This window comes from Nematolebias whitei, chromosome 17, assembly GCF_014905685.2.
Source record: "Nematolebias whitei isolate Nwh7 chromosome 17, NemWhi1, whole genome shotgun sequence".
Classification (NCBI taxonomy): domain Eukaryota; kingdom Metazoa; phylum Chordata; class Actinopteri; order Cyprinodontiformes; family Rivulidae; genus Nematolebias; species Nematolebias whitei.
Window position 1 is genome coordinate 18,083,658 of NC_056514.1, and position 16,229 is coordinate 18,099,886.

Consider the following 16,229-nt stretch of genomic DNA (forward strand, 5'->3'; position numbering starts at 1 on the left):
CCCCTGCTGGCAACAGGACTGTGGCTGAGGCTGCGGCCGCCTGGACCCCTGCTGGCAACAGGACTGTGGCTGAGGCTGCGGCCGCCTGGGCCCCTGCTGGCAACGAGACTGAGACTGAGACTGCAGCTGCCTGGGCCCCTGCCTGCAACAAGACTTCAGCCAACGACATTGACATTTTGCTATGACTTCAAGTAAAGAGTACACGTTGAAAGTAAAGGCTGATATACCTTCATGTAAAATTTTGGCTTGTATCCTAACTGTAGACAAGGCTGGAAGGTACGACTCTTAAGCTGAAAATGCTAAGATGATGTAGTACACTGAAAAAAAATGTTGCCTTCCTTATAGCATTGAAAAGTATTATTCACATTTAAAAGCTTTTTTTTTCCATATAAGAAACGTCCATTGAATAATTTTAATGAATGAATCATAATCTAACAGTTTAAAGTTCAGGATTTTTTCCAAGATGAGGCATCACTGGTCTCCAACCATCCAGGGCATTGATATGGAAATTAACAATCCAGACTCTTTAAATAAAGAGATGAGGAAAGAATCTGTCTCTATCCTGATGCATGCTCAATAATCCAGGTAGAAAAATCCAAAAAAGTTCAACCTGGTCCTCTGGACATTCAAAAAAACAAAAAACAAAACGAAGCAAAAAAATATAGAAACGTTTCGTCTCTCATCCGAGAGACTTCCTCAGTCTGAGGTGCTGTTTTCAGCTCAGTCTCTTAAATAGCACCTTCTTAGAGTGGATCAACCAGTTTTGCTGCTGACAACCAAAACCAACTGATCACATGCTCAAGAAGGACCATCAGCCTATAATGAGCCATTGTTAGGCTGATGGTGTAGCTGAGTCCAGGCAGGATGGAGTGGATGGAGAAAAGTTTACAAAGGAAAACTTTACAAGACAGTGGTGAGACCAGCTACGTTGTATGGTCTGGAGACAGAGACATGGACAAAAAGACAGGATAAATAACTGGAAGTAGCAGAAATGAAGATGTTCAGGTTCTCCTTAGGAGTGACAAGAATGGATACAATTAGGAATGAGATCATCAGAGGTACAACACAGGTTGAACAACTGGGAGATAAAGTTAGAGAGACAGTTGGTAGAAGGATGTTAGAAATGCAGCTGCCAGGAGAAAGACAGAGGAGATATATGGATGCAGTTAGAGAGGACATGGAGGTGGTTGGAGTGAGGACAGAGGATGCAGAGGACAGGGTGAGGATGACTCGCTGTAATGACCCCTGAAGAGGGAACAGCCTAAAGAACAAATAAAAATGTCCATGCTTAATAATCCGATCCAATAACTCCAATAAACCGATAAGACGATAAAGCCTAAAGAACAATGTCTTAACAAAGCTTGACTGTATGCCTAAACTTGAACCATTTCAAATGAGCTACAGGAATTCTAATTTTCATCTTTGTGTGGGTTTAAGGTACATCACATTAGATGGGCTTGGTAAAGTTTGACTTCATTTGTTTGATAACTAAATTTAAATGAAACATGGATGAAATAAAATCCTTCTCAATCTTCATCCCGTGAAGAGAATCTTTGGAATACAGAATTTCACACAGAGTCTCTGCACTTTTGACTAAAAACCTTCACACGATCGACTAAACTAAAAGAATTCAGTGCACCTTACTACATGCTGAAGAATATTTAGTCAAAATACATCTGTTAACCTGTTTGTCCCTGGATCTGGTTTATTCAGTTGTATAAATCATCAGAGCGCACTCTGCCCATCCCTCCCATTGTTTTGTGATATTGTGGAGAAACCAAGATGGCGTCCAAAATGAGCAAATGCTGCCAGCCAATAAAACTGTTAAACAGCAAGCCCAACTGGATCTGTCATAAATTAATAACTTTACAATAACTTAATGTAATTTATAAAATATAATGTGAATTTCATACAACAATCATATAAAGCAGATAGATGTTATATAAGGAAAATTGAGAAAAACTGGAAACCACATCTGAACCACTTCCTCTCTGATTGTGTTGATGGACAGCGTGACGAGAAATGATCACATTTACATACAGATTTCGAAGCTGATGGTGCAGCATGGCTACACCTGGACTTGTAAGCAGTGCCAGGATAAGCTAAAGACACTGAAGGCCGATTATAGTTCGATTGGGGTTCAACTCCCCAGGTTGATAACATCAAAATATGGGTGGGAAAGATGAAACACCCACACCCGTCTCCACCCTCATTTGCCCCACTCTGGGCCCTTGAGCAAGGCCCTTAACTCCCACAATCTGCTCCCCCGGGCACCCTAGATGGCAACTCTCCACACAGAGGGCTGTGGTAGCTCAGTGGTTTGTGGTTGTGTCAGGTAAGACATCCGGAGTAAAAACAATCAAGTCTTAGTGTGAGTTAGTTTGTTGTGGAGACCCCTGAAGAAGGGAGCAGCTGAAAGAAAAAAAAAAATTGAAGTCCGACTATAAGGACCACAACGGGCGCAGTGGCTCAATGACCTGTTACGATACTGCCCACTTTGCATTGACAATCCTGCCCACAGAGCGAGGAAACAAGTCACAGTGGTAAATCGCCTCCACCTGAGAAGAACCGATAAGACGAGAGCTGAGTGGATCTGCCTTATTGATGGCAAAGCAGCTCCTGTCAGCCCTTAAGGCTATTTTGTCAAAACATTGAGTGCAGACATTTTTTTAATCAAAGTATTTTTATTCACTCATGAACAGGGGGTTTTGTTCATGAGTGAGGGAAGAATGGAGCGTGAGATTGATAGACTGATTGGTGCAGCATCTGCAGACTCTGTACCGGTCCATTGTGGTGAAGAGAGAGCTGAGCTGTAAGGCAACGTTCTCTGTTTATTGGTCAATCTATGTTCCTACCCTCACCTATCATGAAATCTGGTGAGGATGCTCCCTGGGCGCCTCCCTAGGGAGGTGTTTCGAGCATGTCCGACTGGGAGGAGACCCCGGGGAAGATCCAGGACACGCTGGAGAGACTATGTCTCTCGGTTGGCCTGGGAACACCTTGGAGTCCTCCAGAAGAGCTGGAAGAGGTGGCTGTGGAAAGAGATGTCTGGACCTCCCTGCTCAAGCTGCTGCCCCCGTGACCCAACTTCGGAACAAGTGGAAGATGATGGATGTATGGATGGATGGATGGAAGTCGTTTTATTGAGTTTTTGAATTTGGAGCAAACAAACAAACAAGAAGAACACAAATAAGAAAACCCCCTCCCACACCAGCTCAGGCACACACACATATAAATCAAACAAGCATTGTATGTTTTCCACAAACAACATGAAAGGCTGCCAAGTGTCCCAAAATCTTTTAACAGAACCCTTCAGGGTTTACCGAGTGCAGACATTTGACCGTTTTGGTAATGGCTGCAGTTGCTGCAGTGAATCACAAGGTCACGTGACCACTGCGCCCTCTAGTGGTTATATACAGCTCTATGGGTTTAATCTACAACTTTTTATTATTGTTAGGTGACAGCTGAGACCAGGCAACTGATATCAAAATCTTCTTTCTTAATCTTCTCTCATAAAATTACTTCAAACAAGCACAAAGTTTGAAAGTTGTTTTGTATGTGATGACAAACTCACCCACTGGTCAGATGTCACTAAAGATTGTTGTTTTTCACAGATTGTGAGTTAAAATTCTGTGTGATAGTAGCTGAGAGTCATCTTTGTCACGTTCTTAGGGCTCTACACATAGCACAGCGTTTTGCTTAAAACTTTGACCAAAAAAACAACAACTCAACGGCATCACCTCTGTCAGCAAATTATCATGAACTCCTGGACATGTTTTAATGAATTTCTCCAAAAGGAAACAAGAAAGCTGTAAGATTGGCAAGTTCCAGATTAACAAGGCTTTATATTTGTTTTTTTATTTTCACTGCACACGAATAAATATGAAAATAATTTATCTGCTTCAAGAACAAACAATCCGCCTGCGTAAGTTGTGACCCAGCGTGAGACCGCAGTTATGGCCTGGAAAGGCATTCTAATAGCTCCCCTGTCCTCAGCTGAACTGCAGAGGAAACAACTCAAAATCATTTACACAGGAAAGGAATGTGCAGGGCAACTTATACTACCTTCATTCATTAAACGCTGCTCCAACACACGTCCACTGTGGTCTCCTGATCACAGTGGGCGTGTAGCCTTTGTTTTTAAGTGTCCTCAGCTCAACTCTGCTGCGTCACAAGTTAGATGTGTAAAAGAGTGCATTTGTTTTTGACTAAATGAAACAAATACTTGCATATTAGGTAATAACTTGTTACACTTTTCATTATCTTTTTGTTTTTTGTCTCCAAGGAACGCAGCTTATTGGTCTCTGTGAGAGTCAGTAGGGATACTTAGTTGATTTCACATCTTCTAGCAGACTTTCAGACGGTACTTCATCAGTAAGGGGTGCAGCTCAGGACAGTTAGGTGTCCAAGCGGCAGGGCTTAATTTGCAAACCAAATTATGCTGGAATGCAAATAGAGGGCAGGCTGGGGTGGTGGTGGAGTGTGTGTGTGTGTGTGTGTGGGGGGGGGGGGGGGGGCCCCCCCCAGAGAATTCTAAATAAAGTAGATGCCATTTCCTGCATTCTGGTGTATTTTACAAAGGTTTATTACAGTAGATTAACATGAAAAAAGATGTAAACTCCGTCATTTAAATCTCTATGACTGCAAGACATTCTCAATGCAAAACTGCTGCAGCTCTTCAGGTAAGGGGCATTCACTTCAGGACAAATTAAGGTCGTCAATTTGTCAGTTGCTGACGTGCCAACTGGATTGATTGACAGATGGCATGACTCGTGCAAAAAAAAACAAAAAACATTTTACTGGCCCATTTAAGACTGTTGCTATTTATTCCACTTTTTTTTTCCATATTTATTCAATACCTTGGTGAGTCTAAGATTTGAGAACTGTTTCCTTACTCAATCTTAATGATGGTTTCTTTATTTTTCAGGTGTGTTGATTTACAATTTAGGGATGCTTGAGCACCCCCAAAAAGAGGCTAAAATTGCCACTGAAGCCAGTTGATATTTATAATTTACTTTTAAACGCTTTATGTGTGATTTAAAGTGTATTAAGTGCAGGATCTTTTCTTACCTTACTAGTTGTTTAGTATATCCCACACCGCGGTCAGGTGAGCCTCCTCCTCCTCCCTGCTCTGCACCGTGGGACAACAAGCGCTGCTCTGAGTTTTTGGCCACACTGAAAAATACTGCTTAATAGCACTTTGTCACTGGCTTAGAAAAGATTTGCTCTCAAACCTCTTGCTCAATTCAGAAAAGTGTCCTGGTCGCTCCGATATCACTTCAAATACTCTGACTGCACAATAAAGAGCTTTATGTGCTGAGATCATTGTCTCTTTTATGCAGTTCAGATAACTCCTGCAGTGATTCACACATCAAATTGTTCACAAAAGCGCAGGGACTTATGCATATAGCGCAAAACGTTTAATCTTACTTTTGTGTTTTTAATAAAATTGCCCGTGACTTTGAACTTTTAGGCACAGAGATTTTTTTAAGAGTTGAAGCGGAATTGTGACGCGACAGCTCTGATGTGATATTATAAAGTTCCTTATGTTTATAATTAGTTTTTATGTAATTATTTTCAGTTTACATAGCCAGTATAGGTTTTATTCATTCAAGGCAGTCAAATTTGTTCATAAATTTATTAGTATTAATTCAATTCAATTCAGTTTATTTATATAGTGCCAAATCACAACAAAGTTGTCTCAGGGCACTTTACAGAAACATTCACATACATAAAAGCCAATTAGTAAAGTTCTCTATCTAAATAATCCAGCAGACAAGTTGAATCTTGGCTTCGTTGCAGTCTCCCATCCTGAGCAAGCACAGTGGCAACAGTGGAAAGGAAAAACTCACTTTTAAAAGGAAGAAACCTCCAGCAGAACCAGGCTCAGGACAAGCGGCCATCTGCTTTGACCAGCTGGTTGAGAGGACAGGAAGGAGAGACAGACGAACACAGAATGGTAGGTCTAGGTCCAGGTGTATCTGAAAGACAAAAAAAACCCCACATGTTGAGGATAGAAAAAATAATTACAAAAATAATTACAAATACAGGTTGAGCAGAGTAAGTAAAGACAGTAGTAGAGTGAAAATATTAGGCCTGAGAGTTCCCGAATCCAAGCAAACAGTTACCGGAAAGCACCCTGTCCAAATTAGAGAGTTTCCAGATCTTGTTCCAGCAGGATCCGGCTCAAATTAAACCCTGCCAAGTGGGTTGTTATTTTCAGTCTCAGGTCAGCTGCCCTTGGCTTGAGTTTCTTTCAATGAAGTATGGGTGGTGGGGAGAATATTTCCCCTTGACCTGTCATCCTGGTTCCCCATTAGTCCCTTATAGTGGCAGATTGTAAAAGTGGCTGATGTCAATAAATACTACCAGTAACTTGAGAAGGCTGGAGTGAAGGACCACACAGAAGTACTGATCATTGCAGGACAAGTGTAACAGAGGCTAGGGTCTTCTGTACTTAACAGAACCATGTATCCTCATAGGCAAAGCATACATAGAATGCTATGTACAGTATGTGTATGCTATGTAAGTGGTTGGAATGAGGGACATCTGTGTGAAAGTCAAAGTGGGAGATGCCACCAAGGGTGGTGGAGAGTGGCAGGGCTAAGATAATCTGGGACTTCCAGATGCAGACCAACAAACAGGTGATTAACCAAGCAGACATTGTGGTGGTCGACACAAAAAAAGGCAGTGATGATCGATGTAGCAATCCCAAGTGACTGTTACATAGGGAAGAAGGAGGACGAGAAGCTGGAAAAACACCAAGAGCTGAAATAGGAAATACAAAAGTTGTGGAAAGTTGAAGTGTCCATAGTCCCAAAGAGTCATTGGAGCACTTGATGCTATGTCTCCAAAACTAGAAGAGTGGCTCAAAAAGATACCAGGAACATCATCAAAGATCTATGTCAAAAGAGTGCAGTTCTAGGAACAGCAAAGATACTGCACAGAACCCTCAAACTCCAATTCAATTAAATTCAGTTAATTTATCCATCCAACCATCCATCCATCCATCCATCCATTATCTTCTGCTTGGTCCGAAGTTGGGTCACAGGGGCAGCAGCTTGAGCAGGGAGGCCCAGACATCTGTTTCCACAGCCACCACTTCCAGCTTTTCCAAGGCATTTCTAGGCCAACTGAGAAACATAGTTTCTCTAGCGTGTCCTGGGTCTTCCCCAGGGTCTGCTCCCAGTCGGACATGCCCAAAGCAACTCCCTAGGGAGGCACCCAGGGAGCATCCTTACCAGATGCCCAAACCACCTCTGCTGGCTCCTCTCGATGTGAAGAAGCAGAGGCTCTACTACCCCGAGTCCCTCCTGTATAACTGAACTCCTCACCCTATCTCTAAGGGAGAGTCCAGTTACCCTACAGAGAAAACTCTTTACAACTGCCTGTATCCATGATCTCATCCTTTCAGTCACTACCCAGAGTTTGTGGCCATAGATGAGGGTAGGAACGTAGACTGACTGGTCTACACAGAGTTTTGCCTTACAGCTCAGCTCCCTCTTCACCACAACAGACCAGTACAAAGTCCATCTGTCAATCTCACGCTCCATTCTTCCCTCACTAATGAACAAACCCCAAGATACTTGAACTCCTCCACTTGAGGCAGAACCTCACCCTTGACCCGAAGAGAACACTCCTCCACTTGAGGCAAAACCTCACCCTTGACCCGAAGAGAACAATCCACTCTTTTCCGACTGAGGACCATGGCCTCAGATGTGGAAGGGCTGATTGTCATCCCAGCTGCTTCACACTCAGCTGCAAACCGCTCCAGTGAGAGCTGGAAATCACAGCACAATGATGCCAACAAAACCACATCATCTGCAAAGAGCAAAGATGGAATCCTGAGGTCACCGAACCAGAATCCCTCCGCCCCCTGACTGTACTGAGAAATTCTGTCCATAAAAGTTATGAATGGAATTGGTGACAACAGGCAGCCCTGGCTGAGTCAAATTCTCACCCTGAAGGTGTCCGACTACCGGCAATGCAAACCAAAACTTTTGCACTGCTTGTATAGGGACCGAACAACCCGTAACAATGGCCCCCCAGTCGCATACTCACGGAGCACCCCCTCAGTGTACCTCACGAAACACAGTCGAAAGTCTTCTCCAAGTCCACAAAACACATGTAGACTGGATGGGCAAACTCCCATGACCCCTCAAGAACCCTAGTGAAGGTGAAGAGCTGGTCCAGTGTTCCACCGCCAGTACGTAACCTGCATTGTTCCTCCTGGATCTGAGGGTGATGATTGGACTCGCTTCTCCACTACCCCCGAATAGACCTTACTGGGGAGGCTTAGGAGAGTGATGCCCCTATAATTAGAACAGGGATGGCCACCGTGAGAAGTACCGATAACCTTGTGGCCACAGCTCAAGGCAACTACCTCAACAATTTAGTTATGGAACATGACCTGCTCTTATTTAATGTCCCCCGCCTCAGCTGGGATGCAGTTAAAGCTCTCCTGGAAGTGTGGATTTAAGAGATTTCTGATGGGTTCTTCTGCCAGAATTTCCCAACAAACCCTCACTTCACATGTGGGTCTACCGGGTCTGTCCAGCATCTTCGCCTGCCATCTGATCCAACTCACTACCAGGTGTGATCAGTTGAGCTCAGCTCCTCTCTTTACTCCAGTGTCCAAAAGAAATGGCTTCAAATCAAATGACACTACTACAAAGTCAGTGTCAGAGTTTCTTTATTGTCGTTCGCACCACTTTTTTTCTTTCATTTAACCTTTATTTATACAGGTAGTCTCAATGAGCCACAAGAACTCATTTTCACGAGAGATCTGTTTAGGGAGCAGATGGTGGGGGTTAAGGGCTTTGCTCAGGGGCCCAGAGTGGGGCAAATGAGGGTGGAGGCAGGTGTGGGTGTTTCACCTTTTCCACCCACATTTTTTTTATGTTGACGGTACCAGGAGGTGAACCTGCAACTTTTTTGATCACAGGTCCATCTTCTAACCTCTGTGCCACCACTCCCCCATAAATGTGGTACATGTGGTGGAACGAAATTATGTACACAGGGTCCCATTTACATCCAACAATAAAATGTTTAAAAAAGCAGTAATAAGATCTAAGATATGAACTAAGAAAAACATCAACTAAAATATACTAAGCAGTAACAGTATAAAAACAATATGCTGACCAGCAACACAAACATGAGTCTGTGTGAGCAGATGAGCACGTATGAATACAGCAACATGAAACAGATCAGAAGCAACATGATGTGATTTTTCACAGTGATTATTCTGGTCAGAGATTAATGAGTCTAACAGATTCAGGGTAGAAGCTGTTCCTCAGTCTAGTGGTTCTACACTTAATGCTCCTCAACCTCCTTCCTGAGGGGAGTGGGGCAAAAAGTGTGTGTGCTGGGTGAGTGTGGTCCTTCATGATACAGGTGGTCCTCTTCCTGCATCTGGAGGTGTAGATGTCTGTGATGGTGGGGAGACTGACTCCAACAGACTTCTGTGCAGCCTTCACCATTCTCTGCAAAGCTTTTCTTTCTGCAGCTGTGCAGCCTCCATGCCACACGTTGATGCTGGAGCACAGGATGCTCTCCACTGCACACCTGTAGAAGGAGGTGAGGACTGAGCTTCCCAGACCAGCTCACATCAGCCGTCTGAGGAAGTAGAGTCAATCAGCAATCTACAACCTATAGGGCATCCTGTTGCCAAGTGCACTTATGAACACCCTTATATTTGAACATGGTGTTCGTGATGGATAATCTATGACTATCCCAGAAGTCCAACAACAGATTACCGCTCAAGTTCAGATCAGAGAGGCCGTTCTTCCCATTCACGCCCCTCCAGGTCACACTGTTGTTACTCACATAGGCATTGAAGTCCCCCAGCAGAATAAAGGAGTCCCCATATGACACCTACCAGCACCCCCGCCAAGGACTTCAAGAAGGTCGAATACTCTGAACTGCCGTTTGGTTACAGAGCCCCTGCTGTGCATCGAGGTGAGCCCAACTATATCTAGTCGGTACCTCTCAACCTCACACACAAGCTCAGGCTCCTTCCCCACCAGAGAGGTTATGTTCCATGTCCCAACAGCCAGCTTTAGTAAGCCAGGGTCAGAGCGCTAAGGCCCCTGCCTTTGGCCACTGCCCATGGAGTCATGCACCCAACACATATGGCCCCTCCTGCAGGTGGTGGGTCCACAGGAAGGCAAACCCATGTTACTTGTTTGGGCTGAACCCAACCAGGCCCCAAGAGTAAAGACCCAGTCACGAGGCACTCACCGGTGAGCCCTTCTCCCAGGCCTGGCTCCAGGGTGGGGCCCTGATAACCCACGTCCGGGCAAGGGACACTATTGTCCATAAGAGTCTTTTGAATCTCTCTTTGTCTGGCCTGTCATCTAGGACCAGTCTGCCTTGGGAAACCTTACAAGTGACAATTATAACTGCCCCCGACAGCATACTGTAGCTCCTTGGATCATTCAGGCACACAAACTCCTCCACCAAAATCTGGTGGCGATTCATGGAGGAGCTATCTATCCAGGGAAGCCAGCAGATTTCGTTGAATCGTCATTTTGTTGCAGTCTCCCATCCTGAGCACGGATAATGACTCACAGCAAAAAAGGATCCTCCAAAAAAGTTTGAACTTAAGTGGAACCAGCCAAGTGGGGAAAACAGCTAAGCCAGGTGTTTTTTTTTTTTTTTTCGTTTTGTTATGTTTATTAAAAAAAAGACTGATTCAGACATTAATTTTAAATGTCAATTTTAGACAATACAATGTTATTGTTATAAATAAAATGAGTGTTCAGCCTAATAGAGTGCAAAATACATAATTACTGATTAATCTGAAAGGTTTCTGTTTGAGAGAACTGGGGAAAATATATATATGTGTAAATAAATATAATTTGAAAGTCTGACTTTTTTATCCTGACATGAAAGTACTTTTTTTTTTTTTAGATTTTGTAACTTCATACTCCATATTTTATAAATATATTGAGAACATCTGTGAATCTAAACCCAGCTGGCATTTCTGTCTGTGTGTAAAGTGAACATCTGATTTCAATTCCTCCATTCATTAAACCCTTCATCTCTTTTTTTAATCTGTGTCCTGTTGTTTCTGGAGACCACAAAGGGTTAAATGGGGTTAAAAGAATCTGTTACACTCAGGTGCCCCCACCTCCCAGCCCCTCCACCACCCTCAGCCCAGAGTTGAATGCTGACTTATTAAAAAGCTTCTTCCAACATAAGTGGAGCGACCCTCTTATTTTCATCTTGTGAGTTCCTTTCTGAACGTCTGCAGACCAGGAGCTGTAAAAAGGAGCATCTTTATTGCAGCATAGCTGGATTTATCTGCTGGCACACATCAGTCTTGCTGCCGTTTGTAAAGAATCAGTTTGCAGCTGGATCACAGACACACAGCTGTATTTCCAACCTTCGCTTTAGAGATGCGGTGGATGCTGTTTCCACGGTTGATCTGCCTCCTGGCAGGAGCGTCAGTGTGGATGGAGCTCGGTGTGGCCATTTCGATCCATGTCGCCTACTCGCATGCAGGGATCTGCCCCAATGACATGAACCCTAACTTGTGGGTGGATGCCATGAGCACCTGCACCCGAGAATGTGAATCTGATCAGGTAACGTAGAAGGTTTGTTTTATGTTTAGATCAGTTTATTTCAGTGTCTGAATGTGTGCAGCATTTTACATTCTTGTAAAATGTCCTTCATAGACTGTGGGTTGCAAAACTATTCGTTCAACTTTGGTGCCTTGAAACACAGAATTTAAATTAATTTTTAATCTGATTTCATGTGATAGATTGATTTATTTTATTTATTTATTCATTAATTTAAAAGAAAAAAAATGAAACAAAACAAATTCATCAAAAAGAAAAGCCCCTTGTTAAATATATATATATATAATAACTACAAACAACAACATAGATCAAACAATACACTAACGATGATTGAAATTAAAAAAAGCTGGGGCTATTGAAATAACTTTAAACATTATAAAATAAAAAATGTGTGTATATTTTCTCCCCTTCACTTTGAAGCCCCAACTTTCTTAACCAGTGGAGTGTTGCTTCAGTGGTGTGTTTAGGGCCATATCAATGTTGAAAACATCCCAGATCTCCAACCTCTGAAAGACCGAACAGGTTTCTCTCAAGCATTTCTCTATATTTTGCTCCATCCATGTGTTATTTAACTCTAATTGGTTTCTCAGTCCGTGCTGATGAAAATTTCCCCACAGCATGATGCTTTCACCACCATGCTTCTTTGTGGGGATGGTGTAATGATTTAAAGTTGGTGACAGACATGGTGTTGTTCTCGATGGCCATAAAATTATGTTTTTAAATCCTGACCACAAAACCTTCTTCCACATGTTCTTGGAATCGCCAATGTGTCTGCCTCATTTTTATTGATCTCTGCTCAAGATCTCAAATACAATTGTTTTTTATTGCCTTTGTATGTGGGTGTTTTACAGAAGATCCTATAAAACACGGAACAGAGGTTTTTAAACCTTTGAGAGAGTCACTAAATGCACATAAACAACTGATTATCTTTTTGAGCCAATTCATTTGAAAATGACCTCTAAATTAAATTCAATTAAATTCAGTTTATTTCTATAGCGCCACTTCACAACAGAAGTTGTCTCAGGGCACTGAACAGGAACATTCACATACATAGAAAAACAGTTAGTAAAGTTCTCTATCTAAGGAAGCAGTATACTCGTTGAATCTTCACTTCATTGCAGTCTCACATCCTGAGCAAGCACAAAGGAGACAGTGGAAAGGAAAAAACTCCCTTTAACAGGAAGAAACCTTTAGCAGAACCAGGCTCAGGACAAGCGGCATCTGCATTGACCAGCTGGGTTTGAGAGGACAGAAAGGAGAGACAAACAAACAGAATGGCACAGAACTAAAGCTAATTAACGTTAACCAACACAAAAATTGGCTATGACTCAATTCAATTTACAAATACTGAGCTAAAGTTTGATGTGGTAGTAGTTGAGTTATTCAAAACACATACGTTGGGACATCTTATGATATTGCATAAGACTGCACATATTAAGATAAGATAAGATAAGATAAGATAAGATAAGATAAGATAAGATAAGATAGAACTTTATTGATCCCGCAGGGAATTTGACTAAAACAACAACACATTATGTTTGTGCATTAATTATCTTAGACTAAAACTCTAGCATAAAAAGTGGCAGACAATGTATGTTCTTTCATCCATCCATTATCTTAACCCGCTTCTTCCTTTTTGTGTCACTGGGGTCACTGGTGTCCATGTCCAGCAGTCACTGTGCGAGAGGTGGGGGACACCCTGGACAGGTCTCCAGTCCATCACAGGGCCACATAGAGACAAATGAGACAAACAACCATTCACTCTCTCACTCACACCTAGAGACAATTTAGAGTTACCAATCAGCCTAACATGCATGTTTTTGGTCTGTGGGAGGAAACTGGAGTACCCGGAGAAAACCCACGCATGCACGGAGAGAACATGCAAACTCCACCCAGAAAGGCCCCCAGCCGGGATATGAACCGGGACGACCAGCTTGTTGAGAGGCGGCATCACTTCCAACTGTGCCACTGTGCTGCCCTATGTTCTTTCAAAGACCTTTAACTTTCTTCAAGCAAATGCTTGCTTCTGACACTTTTTCATGAAGCTCAGCTTTGTGCAGCATAAAGTTGTCCTATGGACTGATACTCCCATGTCTGCAGAGGGATTGCTCAGCTCCTTCAAAGTTGTTTTTTTGTTTCTTGGCTGTTGCTTTGAACAATGCCCTTCTTACCTGGTTTGTGACTTTTGGTGGACAACCCTCTCTTGGCAGATTAGCTTTGGTGGCATAATTTTTCCATTTCCAAAAAAAATATTTAATGGAGCTCTGTGAGATGTTAAGGGTTAGGGAGATTTTTTTTTAAATGCCACCCTGATCTATTCTTCTCCTCAACATTAATGTTGATCCGTGTGGAAAAAGCCTTGGCTTTCATGCTGTCTCTTTTTTGGACTTCTTAGATTCTGGGGAGTGTCAGAACAGGATTGTGTGTATGTGTACACTGAGATTATGTGTCCACTGGTGGAGTTTATTTAACTGTCTTCTTGGGGCAGCATGGTGGCGCAACTGCTAGAGCTGTTACCTCTCAGTGAGCAGGTTACCCTGGTTCAAATCCCGGTTCGAGGGCCTTTCTGAGTGGAGTTTGCATGTTCTCTCCGTGTATGTATGAGCTTTCTCCTGGTACTCTGGTTTCCTCCCACAGACCAAAAACATGCATGTAAGGCTGATTGGTAACTCTAAATTGTCTCTAGATGTGAGTGAGAGAGTGAATGTTTTTTTTTTTTTTTTGTCCCTGTGATGGACTGGAGACCTGTCCACGGTGCACCCCGCCTCTCGGACAGTGATTACTGGACATGGGCACCAGCGACTACTACCACCCAAAAAGGAAGAAGCGGGTAAAGATAATGGATGGTCTTCTTAAGGACTGAAAGTAAAGAGGGTGAAAACATATGTGCACACCACCATTCAGTGTTTTAGTTAGATTAATTTTATAACAAGTTTGTCTCAATTTATCATTATTCTAAATCATTCTGTGGCAAATTATTGCTTTTAATCAAATTTTAAAAATCAATAAAATTCCAGATTGTAAAGCAACAAGGGGGGTGAATCCTTTTGCAACCTGCATACAGCATTCTGCATGTGTGACATGTCTCCTCATCTCTTCCAGGAGTGTGAATCCTTTGAAAAGTGCTGCCAAAATGTCTGTGGGAACCGCAGTTGTGTAGCCGCCCGTTACATAGATGAGAAGAAGGGCCCCATGGGAATGCCCAAGGAAGCATCCTGTGCCAATTTTATGTGCAGCCAGCAGGGGTCTGAGTGTGTCATCTGGGACGGTCACCCAGTGTGTAAATGTCGGGACCGCTGTGAGAGGGAGCCTCAATTCACCTGCGCCTCTGACGGCATGACTTACTACAACAAGTGCTACATGGATGCAGAGGCATGCTCTAAGGGCATCACACTCTCTGTTGTGATCTGTCGCTTCCACTTCACCTGGCCTAACACAAGCCCCTCCCTCCCAGAGCCAACCACCTTGCACCCAACCACATCTCTCCTTCAGCTCACCATCCCACCTGAGCCTCAGCCCCCTGTCACGGTCAGTAGCCCCTCTCACCAGGTTGTAAATGTGGGCGACACAGCCAGCTTCCTTTGTGATGTGGTGGGTCAACCCCATCCAGAGATAAACTGGGAGAAACGACTCCCTGGTGGGGTAGAGAGGGTGGTCATGAGGCCCAATCACATGCGGGGTAACATGGTGGTCACTAACATTGGTCAGCTGGTCATCTACAATGCCCAGCCAAAAGATTCAGGCATTTACACATGCACTGCTCAGAACCCATTTGGCTCTGTGACAGCCCACTATCATCTCTCTGTGCTGCTGACAGAGGAGCTTGGCCCTCTAGAGTCCAAGAATCTGACACATTGCTCACCTGAAGAATGTCTCAAACCCTCTGAAAGCCCAGAAGATTGTGGGAGTAACCTGGAGAAAGTTAGTTGGTACTATGAGTTCAAATTTAACAATTGCTTGGCTTTCACCATATGCCAAGGCAACCTTAACAACCAGCCTCCTGCTAAGGTCTTCAACACGTATGAAGATTGCATGCAGTGCTGTGGTCCAGAGCTGTTGGGGCCTTGTGGGCTCCCCACCCAGCAGGGTCCCTGTAAAGCATATAAGCCTCGGTGGGTGTACAGCAGCACATTGCGGGAGTGTCAGCCCTTCATTTACGGAGGCTGCGAGGGCAATGACAACAACTTTGACTCTAAACAGACCTGCGAGGAGATGTGCCCCTTCCCAAAAAATCATCCTTGCAAAGCCTGCAAGCCAAGAGGCAAGCTGGTGACGAGCTTCTGTCAGAGTGACTTTGTCATCCTTGGCCACATGACAGAGATCACACAAGAGAAGAGTTCAGGTCATGCCCTGGTGACTGTAGAGGAGATCTTCAAGGATGAGAAGATGGGTCTGCGCTTCTTTGGCAAGGAGCCTCTGGAGGTTACTTTTCTCAACATGGACTGGAATTGCCCTTGTCCGAACATCACGAGCGCAGCTGCCGAGGGTCAGGTCATCATTATGGGCAATGCCAATGAAGGCATGGCTGTCCTCCAGCCAGAGAGCTACGTGGGCACTTCTAACCCTCGTCGGATACGGAAACTGAAAGAACTAATTTCCAAGAACACCTGTGATGTTCTCAAAGTTATCACTGACAGTCCAAATTAG

The 16,229-nt window shown here is 43.6% G+C and overlaps 1 protein-coding gene across 1 annotated transcript; it reads left to right on the forward strand.

The window, feature by feature from the left end:
• The first annotated feature begins 11,399 nt into the window (after window positions 1-11,399).
• LOC119424145 (WAP, Kazal, immunoglobulin, Kunitz and NTR domain-containing protein 2-like) lies at window positions 11,400-16,229 on the forward strand. Its single transcript, XM_037691613.1, has 2 exons — window positions 11,400-11,585; window positions 14,685-16,229. Exons 1-2 carry the CDS (start codon window positions 11,400-11,402, stop codon window positions 16,227-16,229), a joined length of 1,731 nt encoding a protein of 576 aa, XP_037547541.1.

Bases quoted from the DNA above. Each gene is read 5' to 3' on its own strand.
- LOC119424145 (XM_037691613.1), top strand. From the start codon at position 11,400: ATGCGGTGGATGCTGTTTCCACGGTTGATCTGCCTCCTGGCAGGAGCG. The intron at 11,586-14,684 runs GTAACGTAGAAG...CATCTCTTCCAG, and splicing joins GAGAATGTGAATCTGATCAG to GAGTGTGAATCCTTTGAAAA.